General features: G+C 49.0%; 1 protein-coding gene, 6 non-coding genes and 1 pseudogene across 7 annotated transcripts; all 8 read left to right on the forward strand.

The window, feature by feature from the left end:
- The first annotated feature begins 290 nt into the window (after window positions 1–290).
- On the forward strand, window positions 291–409 carry LOC126274899 (5S ribosomal RNA). Its single transcript, XR_007550450.1, has one exon. It is a non-coding gene; the product is annotated as a 5S ribosomal RNA (ribosomal RNA).
- A 1,470-nt stretch (window positions 410–1,879) lies between these two features.
- On the forward strand, window positions 1,880–1,998 carry LOC126274900 (5S ribosomal RNA). The gene has a single exon (XR_007550451.1). It is a non-coding gene; the product is annotated as a 5S ribosomal RNA (ribosomal RNA).
- Window positions 1,999–3,468: 1,470 nt separating this feature from the next.
- LOC126274140 (5S ribosomal RNA) lies at window positions 3,469–3,587 on the forward strand. Its single transcript, XR_007549967.1, has one exon. It is a non-coding gene; the product is annotated as a 5S ribosomal RNA (ribosomal RNA).
- Window positions 3,588–5,057: 1,470 nt separating this feature from the next.
- LOC126274141 (5S ribosomal RNA) lies at window positions 5,058–5,176 on the forward strand. The gene has a single exon (XR_007549968.1). It is a non-coding gene; the product is annotated as a 5S ribosomal RNA (ribosomal RNA).
- A 1,470-nt stretch (window positions 5,177–6,646) lies between these two features.
- Window positions 6,647–6,765, forward strand: LOC126274901 (5S ribosomal RNA). The gene has a single exon (XR_007550452.1). It is a non-coding gene; the product is annotated as a 5S ribosomal RNA (ribosomal RNA).
- Window positions 6,766–8,235: 1,470 nt separating this feature from the next.
- On the forward strand, window positions 8,236–8,354 carry LOC126274903 (5S ribosomal RNA). The gene has a single exon (XR_007550454.1). It is a non-coding gene; the product is annotated as a 5S ribosomal RNA (ribosomal RNA).
- A 1,470-nt stretch (window positions 8,355–9,824) lies between these two features.
- On the forward strand, window positions 9,825–9,942 carry LOC126274534 (5S ribosomal RNA; annotated as a pseudogene).
- Window positions 9,943–10,761: 819 nt separating this feature from the next.
- LOC126273300 (uncharacterized) lies at window positions 10,762–11,709 on the forward strand. Its single transcript, XM_049976846.1, has one exon. The coding sequence runs from the start codon at window positions 10,762–10,764 to the stop codon at window positions 11,707–11,709; it is 948 nt and encodes a 315-aa protein (XP_049832803.1).
- The last annotated feature ends 3,791 nt before the right edge of the window (window positions 11,710–15,500 follow it).

Here is a 15,500-nt window from a genome sequence, read left to right on the forward strand (position 1 = left end):
AAATACGTCAGGGCATATTGTTTTGTAGCAGTGCACAACGGCAAATTTGTAAACAAAAATTTACCTTTCGTCGCTACAAGAGATGGATACTTTGTCGAACAAACGAATGACAGGCGGTGCAACGAGCAGCTGTGTTGTGCGTCTGACCCACGTGGCGGCGCGCCGCACTGCGCGTCGCCTTCGAGGTGGAAGGACGTGCTTTGCGTCAAATGTGCCACCGAAAACGGCGATTGCGTGTGTTGGGAGGAGAGGCGAAGCCTTCTTCTGCCGTGCGGCTACTGTATAAGGACGCCAACGGCCATACCATGTTGAATACACCGGTTCTCGTCCGATCACCGAAGTTAAGCAACATCGGGCCCGGTTAGTACTTGGATGGGTGACCGCCTGGGAACACCGGGTGCTGTTGGCTCCCTCTCTTCTTTTAAATTTTATGTCACTACACCTGCCAGCCCTCTTTTCATGCAAACTCTCAGGTGCGACAAAGATGCTTCCACAAGCATTTTAAACTACTGTATTAAACGTAAGATGCGAAATTACAGTAATGAACTCAGTTTGAACAAGAATGCGCGGAGGAAGAGTGCTAGGATCTCGTTGAAAATAACGAAACACTGCGAATCGACAGATGTGCTCTTGAAACGCGTCAGAGAGTACTGTTTTGTAGGAGCACTAAATTCCAAAAACTAACTACATTAAAGAAAGACCTGTTCCCGTCTGACCACCGAAGAAAAGCAACAACGTCAGTATTCGGATCGGCGACCGCCTGGGAACTCTGGCTGTCTTCATTTCTTGCTTTCTTGTCACTACTCCTGCCAGCCCTTTTTTCATGCTACCTTTCTCAAGTGACAAAGATGCTTCCATACTGATTTTAAACTATCGTTAGATACGATATTAAGGAATTCAGTTTGAAAAGAGTGCGCCAAGGAAGACTTCCAAAGAGTCTCTGGAATAATAAAAACAGTATGAAGTGACAGAAATGTTGTGAAAAACGTCAGGGCATATTGTTTTGTAGCAGTGCACAAGGGCAAATTTGTAAACAAAAATTTACCTTTCGTCGCTACAAGAGATATATACTTTGCCGAAAAGCCTGTGTCTTGTGTGCATGTTTTCGCACCTTTCCACGGCATGGCGCAGCACAGAGCGGCACTGGTAGCTCCGAACGCCCGCACACGGCGCCTCGGACTCGCCGGTTCGGGCCGCGCCCATCTCGCAGATGCTTCTCGTACTTGTGCTGTCATATGGACCGCGACCCGAGCGGCAGCGAGCGGCAGTCGAGCTAAGTCGGGACAAGTCGGGACGGAAGGGGACAGCCGAGAATGAACCGTGCAAATTACGCAAATATCTGGAAGCGCGACGAGTGTCAGGCAGGTGAGAACGCTTCCCTCTGTCTTCATTTCTTGCTATCTTGTCACTACCCCTGCCAGCCCTTTTTTCATGCTACCTTTCTCATGTGACAAAGATGCTTCCATACTGATTTTAAACTATCGTAAGATACGATATTAAGGAACTCAGTTTGAAAAGAGTGCGCCGAGGAAGACTTCCAAAGAGTCTCTGGAAATAACAAAACAGTATGAAGTGACAGAAATGTTGTGAAATACGTCAGGGCATATTGTTTTGTAGCAGTGCACAACGGCAAATTTGTAAACAAAAATTTACCTTTCGTCGCTACAAGAGATGGATACTTTGTCGAACAAACGAATGACAGGCGGTGCAACGAGCAGCTGTGTTGTGCGTCTGACCCACGTGGCGGCGCGCCGCACTGCGCGTCGCCTTCGAGGTGGAAGGACGTGCTTTGCGTCAAATGTGCCACCGAAAACGGCGATTGCGTGTGTTGGGAGGAGAGGCGAAGCCTTCTTCTGCCGTGCGGCTACTGTATAAGGACGCCAACGGCCATACCATGTTGAATACACCGGTTCTCGTCCGATCACCGAAGTTAAGCAACATCGGGCCCGGTTAGTACTTGGATGGGTGACCGCCTGGGAACACCGGGTGCTGTTGGCTCCCTCTCTTCTTTTAAATTTTATGTCACTACACCTGCCAGCCCTCTTTTCATGCAAACTCTCAGGTGCGACAAAGATGCTTCCACAAGCATTTTAAACTACTGTATTAAACGTAAGATGCGAAATTACAGTAATGAACTCAGTTTGAACAAGAATGCGCGGAGGAAGAGTGCTAGGATCTCGTTGAAAATAACGAAACACTGCGAATCGACAGATGTGCTCTTGAAACGCGTCAGAGAGTACTGTTTTGTAGGAGCACTAAATTCCAAAAACTAACTACATTAAAGAAAGACCTGTTCCCGTCTGACCACCGAAGAAAAGCAACAACGTCAGTATTCGGATCGGCGACCGCCTGGGAACTCTGGCTGTCTTCATTTCTTGCTTTCTTGTCACTACTCCTGCCAGCCCTTTTTTCATGCTACCTTTCTCAAGTGACAAAGATGCTTCCATACTGATTTTAAACTATCGTTAGATACGATATTAAGGAATTCAGTTTGAAAAGAGTGCGCCAAGGAAGACTTCCAAAGAGTCTCTGGAATAATAAAAACAGTATGAAGTGACAGAAATGTTGTGAAAAACGTCAGGGCATATTGTTTTGTAGCAGTGCACAAGGGCAAATTTGTAAACAAAAATTTACCTTTCGTCGCTACAAGAGATATATACTTTGCCGAAAAGCCTGTGTCTTGTGTGCATGTTTTCGCACCTTTCCACGGCATGGCGCAGCACAGAGCGGCACTGGTAGCTCCGAACGCCCGCACACGGCGCCTCGGACTCGCCGGTTCGGGCCGCGCCCATCTCGCAGATGCTTCTCGTACTTGTGCTGTCATATGGACCGCGACCCGAGCGGCAGCGAGCGGCAGTCGAGCTAAGTCGGGACAAGTCGGGACGGAAGGGGACAGCCGAGAATGAACCGTGCAAATTACGCAAATATCTGGAAGCGCGACGAGTGTCAGGCAGGTGAGAACGCTTCCCTCTGTCTTCATTTCTTGCTATCTTGTCACTACCCCTGCCAGCCCTTTTTTCATGCTACCTTTCTCATGTGACAAAGATGCTTCCATACTGATTTTAAACTATCGTAAGATACGATATTAAGGAACTCAGTTTGAAAAGAGTGCGCCGAGGAAGACTTCCAAAGAGTCTCTGGAAATAACAAAACAGTATGAAGTGACAGAAATGTTGTGAAATACGTCAGGGCATATTGTTTTGTAGCAGTGCACAACGGCAAATTTGTAAACAAAAATTTACCTTTCGTCGCTACAAGAGATGGATACTTTGTCGAACAAACGAATGACAGGCGGTGCAACGAGCAGCTGTGTTGTGCGTCTGACCCACGTGGCGGCGCGCCGCACTGCGCGTCGCCTTCGAGGTGGAAGGACGTGCTTTGCGTCAAATGTGCCACCGAAAACGGCGATTGCGTGTGTTGGGAGGAGAGGCGAAGCCTTCTTCTGCCGTGCGGCTACTGTATAAGGACGCCAACGGCCATACCATGTTGAATACACCGGTTCTCGTCCGATCACCGAAGTTAAGCAACATCGGGCCCGGTTAGTACTTGGATGGGTGACCGCCTGGGATCACCGGGTGCTGTTGGCTCCCTCTCTTCTTTTAAATTTTATGTCACTACACCTGCCAGCCCTCTTTTCATGCAAACTCTCAGGTGCGACAAAGATGCTTCCACAAGCATTTTAAACTACTGTATTAAACGTAAGATGCGAAATTACAGTAATGAACTCAGTTTGAACAAGAATGCGCGGAGGAAGAGTGCTAGGATCTCGTTGAAAATAACGAAACACTGCGAATCGACAGATGTGCTCTTGAAACGCGTCAGAGAGTACTGTTTTGTAGGAGCACTAAATTCCAAAAACTAACTACATTAAAGAAAGACCTGTTCCCGTCTGACCACCGAAGAAAAGCAACAACGTCAGTATTCGGATCGGCGACCGCCTGGGAACTCTGGCTGTCTTCATTTCTTGCTTTCTTGTCACTACTCCTGCCAGCCCTTTTTTCATGCTACCTTTCTCAAGTGACAAAGATGCTTCCATACTGATTTTAAACTATCGTTAGATACGATATTAAGGAATTCAGTTTGAAAAGAGTGCGCCAAGGAAGACTTCCAAAGAGTCTCTGGAATAATAAAAACAGTATGAAGTGACAGAAATGTTGTGAAAAACGTCAGGGCATATTGTTTTGTAGCAGTGCACAAGGGCAAATTTGTAAACAAAAATTTACCTTTCGTCGCTACAAGAGATATATACTTTGCCGAAAAGCCTGTGTCTTGTGTGCATGTTTTCGCACCTTTCCACGGCATGGCGCAGCACAGAGCGGCACTGGTAGCTCCGAACGCCCGCACACGGCGCCTCGGACTCGCCGGTTCGGGCCGCGCCCATCTCGCAGATGCTTCTCGTACTTGTGCTGTCATATGGACCGCGACCCGAGCGGCAGCGAGCGGCAGTCGAGCTAAGTCGGGACAAGTCGGGACGGAAGGGGACAGCCGAGAATGAACCGTGCAAATTACGCAAATATCTGGAAGCGCGACGAGTGTCAGGCAGGTGAGAACGCTTCCCTCTGTCTTCATTTCTTGCTATCTTGTCACTACCCCTGCCAGCCCTTTTTTCATGCTACCTTTCTCATGTGACAAAGATGCTTCCATACTGATTTTAAACTATCGTAAGATACGATATTAAGGAACTCAGTTTGAAAAGAGTGCGCCGAGGAAGACTTCCAAAGAGTCTCTGGAAATAACAAAACAGTATGAAGTGACAGAAATGTTGTGAAATACGTCAGGGCATATTGTTTTGTAGCAGTGCACAACGGCAAATTTGTAAACAAAAATTTACCTTTCGTCGCTACAAGAGATGGATACTTTGTCGAACAAACGAATGACAGGCGGTGCAACGAGCAGCTGTGTTGTGCGTCTGACCCACGTGGCGGCGCGCCGCACTGCGCGTCGCCTTCGAGGTGGAAGGACGTGCTTTGCGTCAAATGTGCCACCGAAAACGGCGATTGCGTGTGTTGGGAGGAGAGGCGAAGCCTTCTTCTGCCGTGCGGCTACTGTATAAGGACGCCAACGGCCATACCATGTTGAATACACCGGTTCTCGTCCGATCACCGAAGTTAAGCAACATCGGGCCCGGTTAGTACTTGGATGGGTGACCGCCTGGGATCACCGGGTGCTGTTGGCTCCCTCTCTTCTTTTAAATTTTATGTCACTACACCTGCCAGCCCTCTTTTCATGCAAACTCTCAGGTGCGACAAAGATGCTTCCACAAGCATTTTAAACTACTGTATTAAACGTAAGATGCGAAATTACAGTAATGAACTCAGTTTGAACAAGAATGCGCGGAGGAAGAGTGCTAGGATCTCGTTGAAAATAACGAAACACTGCGAATCGACAGATGTGCTCTTGAAACGCGTCAGAGAGTACTGTTTTGTAGGAGCACTAAATTCCAAAAACTAACTACATTAAAGAAAGACCTGTTCCCGTCTGACCACCGAAGAAAAGCAACAACGTCAGTATTCGGATCGGCGACCGCCTGGGAACTCTGGCTGTCTTCATTTCTTGCTTTCTTGTCACTACTCCTGCCAGCCCTTTTTTCATGCTACCTTTCTCAAGTGACAAAGATGCTTCCATACTGATTTTAAACTATCGTTAGATACGATATTAAGGAATTCAGTTTGAAAAGAGTGCGCCAAGGAAGACTTCCAAAGAGTCTCTGGAATAATAAAAACAGTATGAAGTGACAGAAATGTTGTGAAAAACGTCAGGGCATATTGTTTTGTAGCAGTGCACAAGGGCAAATTTGTAAACAAAAATTTACCTTTCGTCGCTACAAGAGATATATACTTTGCCGAAAAGCCTGTGTCTTGTGTGCATGTTTTCGCACCTTTCCACGGCATGGCGCAGCACAGAGCGGCACTGGTAGCTCCGAACGCCCGCACACGGCGCCTCGGACTCGCCGGTTCGGGCCGCGCCCATCTCGCAGATGCTTCTCGTACTTGTGCTGTCATATGGACCGCGACCCGAGCGGCAGCGAGCGGCAGTCGAGCTAAGTCGGGACAAGTCGGGACGGAAGGGGACAGCCGAGAATGAACCGTGCAAATTACGCAAATATCTGGAAGCGCGACGAGTGTCAGGCAGGTGAGAACGCTTCCCTCTGTCTTCATTTCTTGCTATCTTGTCACTACCCCTGCCAGCCCTTTTTTCATGCTACCTTTCTCATGTGACAAAGATGCTTCCATACTGATTTTAAACTATCGTAAGATACGATATTAAGGAACTCAGTTTGAAAAGAGTGCGCCGAGGAAGACTTCCAAAGAGTCTCTGGAAATAACAAAACAGTATGAAGTGACAGAAATGTTGTGAAATACGTCAGGGCATATTGTTTTGTAGCAGTGCACAACGGCAAATTTGTAAACAAAAATTTACCTTTCGTCGCTACAAGAGATGGATACTTTGTCGAACAAACGAATGACAGGCGGTGCAACGAGCAGCTGTGTTGTGCGTCTGACCCACGTGGCGGCGCGCCGCACTGCGCGTCGCCTTCGAGGTGGAAGGACGTGCTTTGCGTCAAATGTGCCACCGAAAACGGCGATTGCGTGTGTTGGGAGGAGAGGCGAAGCCTTCTTCTGCCGTGCGGCTACTGTATAAGGACGCCAACGGCCATACCATGTTGAATACACCGGTTCTCGTCCGATCACCGAAGTTAAGCAACATCGGGCCCGGTTAGTACTTGGATGGGTGACCGCCTGGGAACACCGGGTGCTGTTGGCTCCCTCTCTTCTTTTAAATTTTATGTCACTACACCTGCCAGCCCTCTTTTCATGCAAACTCTCAGGTGCGACAAAGATGCTTCCACAAGCATTTTAAACTACTGTATTAAACGTAAGATGCGAAATTACAGTAATGAACTCAGTTTGAACAAGAATGCGCGGAGGAAGAGTGCTAGGATCTCGTTGAAAATAACGAAACACTGCGAATCGACAGATGTGCTCTTGAAACGCGTCAGAGAGTACTGTTTTGTAGGAGCACTAAATTCCAAAAACTAACTACATTAAAGAAAGACCTGTTCCCGTCTGACCACCGAAGAAAAGCAACAACGTCAGTATTCGGATCGGCGACCGCCTGGGAACTCTGGCTGTCTTCATTTCTTGCTTTCTTGTCACTACTCCTGCCAGCCCTTTTTTCATGCTACCTTTCTCAAGTGACAAAGATGCTTCCATACTGATTTTAAACTATCGTTAGATACGATATTAAGGAATTCAGTTTGAAAAGAGTGCGCCAAGGAAGACTTCCAAAGAGTCTCTGGAATAATAAAAACAGTATGAAGTGACAGAAATGTTGTGAAAAACGTCAGGGCATATTGTTTTGTAGCAGTGCACAAGGGCAAATTTGTAAACAAAAATTTACCTTTCGTCGCTACAAGAGATATATACTTTGCCGAAAAGCCTGTGTCTTGTGTGCATGTTTTCGCACCTTTCCACGGCATGGCGCAGCACAGAGCGGCACTGGTAGCTCCGAACGCCCGCACACGGCGCCTCGGACTCGCCGGTTCGGGCCGCGCCCATCTCGCAGATGCTTCTCGTACTTGTGCTGTCATATGGACCGCGACCCGAGCGGCAGCGAGCGGCAGTCGAGCTAAGTCGGGACAAGTCGGGACGGAAGGGGACAGCCGAGAATGAACCGTGCAAATTACGCAAATATCTGGAAGCGCGACGAGTGTCAGGCAGGTGAGAACGCTTCCCTCTGTCTTCATTTCTTGCTATCTTGTCACTACCCCTGCCAGCCCTTTTTTCATGCTACCTTTCTCATGTGACAAAGATGCTTCCATACTGATTTTAAACTATCGTAAGATACGATATTAAGGAACTCAGTTTGAAAAGAGTGCGCCGAGGAAGACTTCCAAAGAGTCTCTGGAAATAACAAAACAGTATGAAGTGACAGAAATGTTGTGAAATACGTCAGGGCATATTGTTTTGTAGCAGTGCACAACGGCAAATTTGTAAACAAAAATTTACCTTTCGTCGCTACAAGAGATGGATACTTTGTCGAACAAACGAATGACAGGCGGTGCAACGAGCAGCTGTGTTGTGCGTCTGACCCACGTGGCGGCGCGCCGCACTGCGCGTCGCCTTCGAGGTGGAAGGACGTGCTTTGCGTCAAATGTGCCACCGAAAACGGCGATTGCGTGTGTTGGGAGGAGAGGCGAAGCCTTCTTCTGCCGTGCGGCTACTGTATAAGGACGCCAACGGCCATACCATGTTGAATACACCGGTTCTCGTCCGATCACCGAAGTTAAGCAACATCGGGCCCGGTTAGTACTTGGATGGGTGACCGCCTGGGAACACCGGGTGCTGTTGGCTCCCTCTCTTCTTTTAAATTTTATGTCACTACACCTGCCAGCCCTCTTTTCATGCAAACTCTCAGGTGCGACAAAGATGCTTCCACAAGCATTTTAAACTACTGTATTAAACGTAAGATGCGAAATTACAGTAATGAACTCAGTTTGAACAAGAATGCGCGGAGGAAGAGTGCTAGGATCTCGTTGAAAATAACGAAACACTGCGAATCGACAGATGTGCTCTTGAAACGCGTCAGAGAGTACTGTTTTGTAGGAGCACTAAATTCCAAAAACTAACTACATTAAAGAAAGACCTGTTCCCGTCTGACCACCGAAGAAAAGCAACAACGTCAGTATTCGGATCGGCGACCGCCTGGGAACTCTGGCTGTCTTCATTTCTTGCTTTCTTGTCACTACTCCTGCCAGCCCTTTTTTCATGCTACCTTTCTCAAGTGACAAAGATGCTTCCATACTGATTTTAAACTATCGTTAGATACGATATTAAGGAATTCAGTTTGAAAAGAGTGCGCCAAGGAAGACTTCCAAAGAGTCTCTGGAATAATAAAAACAGTATGAAGTGACAGAAATGTTGTGAAAAACGTCAGGGCATATTGTTTTGTAGCAGTGCACAAGGGCAAATTTGTAAACAAAAATTTACCTTTCGTCGCTACAAGAGATATATACTTTGCCGAAAAGCCTGTGTCTTGTGTGCATGTTTTCGCACCTTTCCACGGCATGGCGCAGCACAGAGCGGCACTGGTAGCTCCGAACGCCCGCACACGGCGCCTCGGACTCGCCGGTTCGGGCCGCGCCCATCTCGCAGATGCTTCTCGTACTTGTGCTGTCATATGGACCGCGACCCGAGCGGCAGCGAGCGGCAGTCGAGCTAAGTCGGGACAAGTCGGGACGGAAGGGGACAGCCGAGAATGAACCGTGCAAATTACGCAAATATCTGGAAGCGCGACGAGTGTCAGGCAGGTGAGAACGCTTCCCTCTGTCTTCATTTCTTGCTATCTTGTCACTACCCCTGCCAGCCCTTTTTTCATGCTACCTTTCTCATGTGACAAAGATGCTTCCATACTGATTTTAAACTATCGTAAGATACGATATTAAGGAACTCAGTTTGAAAAGAGTGCGCCGAGGAAGACTTCCAAAGAGTCTCTGGAAATAACAAAACAGTATGAAGTGACAGAAATGTTGTGAAATACGTCAGGGCATATTGTTTTGTAGCAGTGCACAACGGCAAATTTGTAAACAAAAATTTACCTTTCGTCGCTACAAGAGATGGATACTTTGTCGAACAAACGAATGACAGGCGGTGCAACGAGCAGCTGTGTTGTGCGTCTGACCCACGTGGCGGCGCGCCGCACTGCGCGTCGCCTTCGAGGTGGAAGGACGTGCTTTGCGTCAAATGTGCCACCGAAAACGGCGATTGCGTGTGTTGGGAGGAGAGGCGAAGCCTTCTTCTGCCGTGCGGCTACTGTATAAGGACGCCAACGGCCATACCATGTTGAATACACCGGTTCTCGTCCGATCACCGAAGTTAAGCAACATCGGGCCCGGTTAGTACTTGGCTGTCTGCCCGCCTGGCAACACCTCGGTGCCGAGCGAGCAGTACTTCCGCGTGCGACTTGGCCGGCGGCGCCTCGCGTGTCGTCTGCTCTTCTCTGCCTAGCGGCTGTATATTTCATCACAGACTGTAAGTTATGGCAACGATTTACGATGACAGTGAAGAACGCCAAAATAACATTCAATGTGAGTTCGATCGTTCTGTAGACAAGCCCTCGGCCTTTGAAATCCACCGTTGCATTCTAGAAGATCTGTTGTTAACGCACGATGACGTTCTCGGTATCCAATTCGATACTTTTCTTAACTCTGTGTTCTTGAAGTTGAAAAATTCCGAAATGTGTGATCATGTTGTGTCTGTCAATGACGGTGTCCGAAAATTTCGTCACCTTGACGGTCGCGTAAGCAATGTTAATGTGTCGCATGCTGGCTTTGGCATTAGGCAAATTCGTGTGTTTAACCTACCATTTGAAATTCGAAATGACACAATTGTTCGTTATTTGCGGCCGTATGGCACTGTTTTGTCTGTAGTGAAGGAAAAGTGGTCCTCCGCGTACTTGTTTCAAGTAGAAAACGGAGTGAGAAGTGTGAAAATGGTTGTTAGACAGCACATTCCTTCGTTTGTTTTGGTTAACGGCCACCGCGCGTTCGTTACTTATAGTGGACAGCCACAAACATGTTCTTTTTGTGGTGGCGTTGGCCATTATAGACAGGATTGTCCTAAACGGAAACGGCCTGCCCAGCTGCCCACTGTAGGTAATTTCAATGATGCCAGCTTTGCTTCTGTGGCCGCCACGGGTTTGGGTACCGCCCCCCCCGCGCCCGCGCGCCGTGTAGCTGACGCTAACTTTGCTGCCACCCCGATGGCTATGGATGTGTCCACTACCGATAGTGACTCTGCTTCTGTGTCTGCTGTGTTAGATTCAATGTCTCCGGCTCCGGCTGACGGGACAACTATCGAAAATCTGGTAGTAACGAATGTTTCACAAGAGACAGTGTCCGAACCCGTGCAGCAGTCGGCGCGTGATTTAGTGTCGGAACCTGTTTCGCTGTCAGTGACAGTACCGGAACAGTCCGGTTCTTTGATTGCCCCTGTTACTGTGCCTGCCGGTTCTCCTAATTCCGCTGCTGCTGTGGAATCACAGGCATTTTTTGTAGCACCGAAACCGAGACGGGACGAACGTTCGTCTCGTAGTTCAAGTCGGCAACGTGCGCGTAGTGTTGGTCGGTCGCCTCCCTCTGATAGGGGTCTTCCGCGACCCGATCGCAGTCCGTCTCCGGTTGGGCGTTCCCCCGACGCCTCCCGACCGACACGACCCGGTCGGCAGGCTTCCCAACAGCGTGCTTCCCGACGGGACCTTGCCGACGAGCGGCGTTCGTCTCAGGCTCCTGGCTCTGGGCGTCAGCCCGTGGACCAACAGCAACAACGGCGCGCCTCTCCTCGCCGTCAGCTGCCTGCCGAAATCAATGTTGCTGATCAAAAACGTGACGTCGCTGTTCGGCACTTACGGACTGTCTTAAGCCAGCCGGGCGCAGGCGACGACTCCGGGCAACCGACCGACACTGTTTCGGCTGTGTTGACACCGCAATTGCCGACCAAACGTAAGGCGGAAGACACACACCAGCGTCGCGTTTGTCCTTCTGCTACTGAACGTGTGCCGGCCTCTTCTCCTGATGTCGAGATGTCTGTCGTTGGTCCCATGTCGGTGGACTCTAGTGGAACGGATTCTGGGACCGCGCCACCCCCACACCCCCCTCCCGCCGCCCCCCAGGACTGGGCGGCGGACGTGGAGGCCAGTGACGCGACTTAGTGTGTGCAAGTGTTGTTTCCTCCTCTCGCGCACATTTGCATGATCTGTGTTTTTTGTTTTTAGCTATTTTATTGCTGCTTCTGCGGTGCCCTCGTTTGGTTTTTTGTTGGTCGTTTTCGCGTGGTCAGCTCCGTTTGCCTTTATTCACCGACCGCCGCAAGATCCTCCGTCGTTATTCGGCGTCGATGTTCTATCTGTTTTAAATGACGGGTTGTGGGAGCCGTGCTCTGTTTTCAATGGGGGACGGCCTATCATAGTTGTCTTTTTTTTTTTTTAGTGCATTGCGCCGATTGGATGCTATGGATCCGGCTGACGGGATTTCAACCCGTCTCTCTGGTGTATTTTATCCTTTTGTGGTGGTTGTCTTTTGCCGATCATTGCTGTTTTTCTCCACATGTAAAGTTTTTATCAATTGTGCTTTTTTTTAATTGTGTATGGATATTGAGCATTGTTCGTGGAACATTTTAACTGTTAATGTAAACAAATTGAGTGCCCAGTATAAGTTATCGGCTTTGCACACCTTTTTATGTGATTCTCACTGTCATGTCGCGTTATTACAGGAAGTTACGCGTACGGCTCTTTTGTATTTTATTGATTCCTCTGCTTTTACCGTTATTGATAATATCATGTCGGATGAACAGACTGGTACTGCCATTTTATTCCGTCCGGGTTTTGATGTCAGTGACGTTGAAATATTGCCCAATGGTCGCGCAATCGCCTGTGTTATTAATGGTGTCACTTTTGTAAATGTCTATGCCCATGCCGGTGATAAACCAGCGCGGAATCAGTTTTACAGCCAGGATCTCTGTCAATTGCTCCATCGCAATACTAATGAATTAGTGATTGGTGGCGATTTTAACGCCGTTATTGATGGTAGGGATCAGGAGCCGCGCCCTAATTGGTGTCAAGAGTTGCGCACTTTGGTTGACACTTTTCGCTTGCGGGACACGTGGCGTGTGCTCAACCCGGATAAAACACATTTCACCCACTTTTATGCCACAGGTCATAGTCGACTGGACAGAATTTATGTGTCGTTGCCGCTTGCCGCCCATGTCACAAGGGCGGAAGTATTGCCGGTTATTTTTTCTGACCATTGTGGATTTTTGTGTCAACTTGTTTTACCGCGTGCGCGACCTCCTCGGCGTCCGAATATCTGGAAGCTTAATTGCAGTCTTTTAGATGATGACGCTCTTGCGTCCCAATTTACTGCTTTGTGGCGCAAGCTCTTGCGTGACAAGGGCGACGACGGCAGTACCATCAGGTGGTGGGTGGAGGTAGCGAAGCCGGCCATCAGGCGCTTTTTAATCAATTTTAGTCGCGATGCGGCGCATTGGCGCCGGTCGACGGCGAGTTTTTACCAGTCCTGTTTAAAAGATCTAGCACAGCGAGTCACTACATCTCCACAGTTGCTTCCGGTTTTTAATCAGTTTAAAGCTCAACTTCTTGACGATCTTCGCCGGAAGGGGTTTGGGACGGTCACGCGCAGCCAACCTGTAGGTGCCGTTGAGGGGGAACCGCTCTCTCTCTACCACCTGAACAGGGAGCGGAGGCGGCGGGAGAGGTTGGTTATTCGTAAGTGGCTCAAACAGGATGGGACGACGACTTCCGACTGGATGGATATTGAGCGGGAGGTCCATGATCACTTTGCTGCGCTCTTTCACCCAGTAGACGCCGACCCCGGGGCGCTCCGCGATTTTTTGCAGGGGATCCCACATGTTTTAACGCGACAAGACAGGGCCCATCTTAATGCGACTTTTACTTCTGAGGATCTCTCTGCGGCGGTGAAAAGTAGTCCTAGGGGCAAATCCCCTGGTATGGACGGAATCCCCGCGGAATTTTATTTAAAATTTTTCCCTCTTTTAAGCGATGTTTTAACTGTGATCATGAACGAAATCCATAACGGTGTTGACATCCCGGCGGAGTTTGCGGAAGGGCGTGTTGCACTTCTCCCTAAATCAACCGCGACGCCGCGTATAGACAGTGTTCGCCCTATAACCCTCTTGAACGCTGATTATAAGATTATGGCGCGGTGTGTTACGCACAGGATGCAGGTCGTTCTGCCCAAGGTCATCAGTGAATATCAAACTTGTGCTGTGGCCGACAGGAACATTTTCGATGCCGTCCTGGCTTATCGCGACTGCATCGGATATGTAAAGGGTCACAGGCTCCGAGCGGCTGCGATCTTGCTGGTAGACTTTAAAAACGCCTTTGATCGGATCAGCCACTCCTATCTGCGGCGAGTGATGATCGGCCTGGGTTTTGGGTCCAAACTAACGAAGATGGTGTACAATATCTTGCGTAATGCCACTTCTCGGGTGGTCATCAACGGTATTCCTGGTAGCGTAATCCCCATTGGTCGTTCTGTCCGACAGGGGTGTCCTCTGTCTATGGCGCTTTTCGCCTTGGCGTTGGACCCACTCCTACGTTGTATAGCCCGGGAGTGCCGGGGTATTCGACTTGGCGACGTCCAGCTGGTATGTCGGGCGTATGCTGATGACCTGGGGGTCTTCATTGATCATCCAGAGGATCTTGATCGCTTGCGTGGTGTTTTGGACCGTTTTGAGAGGGCGACGGGAGCTATCGTCAACCCTCGTAAGACTGTCTTGCTTCCCCTTACACCTCGATTACGCACTGTCAGCGGCGATTGGTTTTGTGTGAAGCAACAGCACACGGTGCTCGGTGTCATTCTAACTGACAACACACAGCGTATGGAAGCCCTTAATTGGCGTTCCACATTATACAAGATCCGAGCTGTTGCTAAACTCTACGCCTCTCGCAACCTGGCGCTTCGTCAGAAGGTGGCTCTCATTAACACGAATATCTTCGCCAAAGCGTGGTATCTGGCACAAGTTCTCCCAGTGCCAAAAGAATTGGAAAGGGCCATCCAACAAGCAGTTTATTGGCTGCTATGGAAGGGCGATATTTTTAAGGTCTCCTTGGCGACGTGTACTTTAAGCTTGCAGGAAGGGGGGCTAGGTTTGGTTGACTTCCGATCTAAGTGTGCGGCGCTCCTTGTGAAACGGACCACAGTGGTGATTGACAAGGGGCCGCACAGTCCGACAGCTGCCTTGTTTCGTCATTACCGCCCACCATCAGTAGTAGCCCCTGTTTCAATCAGTCACATTCCGTATGTGTTGAATTTCGTGCGCCGCTATTATGTTTACAATAGTTATCTTGTGTTTGGTGACGTCTGTACATGTAGTGTTACTGAGATAATTCGAGCTCTTCGAGGGACGCCGATTAGGAACAAATGGGAATATCGGTTGCCACAGCATGATTGGAAGCTGGTGTGGAAGAACCTTGCTACCGCCGCCGTCCTGGCCGCCGTTCATGCTACTTGGTATAAAGTGGTCAACCGGACTATCCCGACAAATGCCAATCTTTGTGCTATTAATTTGATTTCTTCGGGAGAGTGTGAATTGTGTGCAGAGGAGGACACTATCGAACATCGTTTTGTGTGTGACAAATTTCGTGTGGTCTGGGACATTGCCTGTGACATGGTTCGTCTGATTAACAGGGTGGACAGGCGGCACGTGACAACCATGGACGCCATAGTGCCTCAGTGCGCGGCTTACCCGGCCACCAAAAGAAATGCGACGTTATGGATTCTTGGACATACAGTTTACTGTATCTTTACCCTGAAAGTGACTGATGCCGTCGATTTTCTATCCTATTTGTGGACGGAACACCGTCAGGACTTTGCTCGTGCGGCTTATACTCAGACTTTTGCCAATTTTTTGCGTGTGGCCTTGGACCATGCCTATGCTAAATTTTTGATATCTACATAGGAC

Source organism: Schistocerca gregaria, chromosome 5, assembly GCF_023897955.1.
Source record: "Schistocerca gregaria isolate iqSchGreg1 chromosome 5, iqSchGreg1.2, whole genome shotgun sequence".
In the NCBI taxonomy this organism is placed as follows: domain Eukaryota; kingdom Metazoa; phylum Arthropoda; class Insecta; order Orthoptera; family Acrididae; genus Schistocerca; species Schistocerca gregaria.

Excerpts from the sequence above, each read along its gene's own strand:
- LOC126273300 (XM_049976846.1), top strand. The coding sequence starts at position 10,762 with ATGGCTATGGATGTGTCCACTACCGATAGTGACTCTGCTTCTGTGTCT.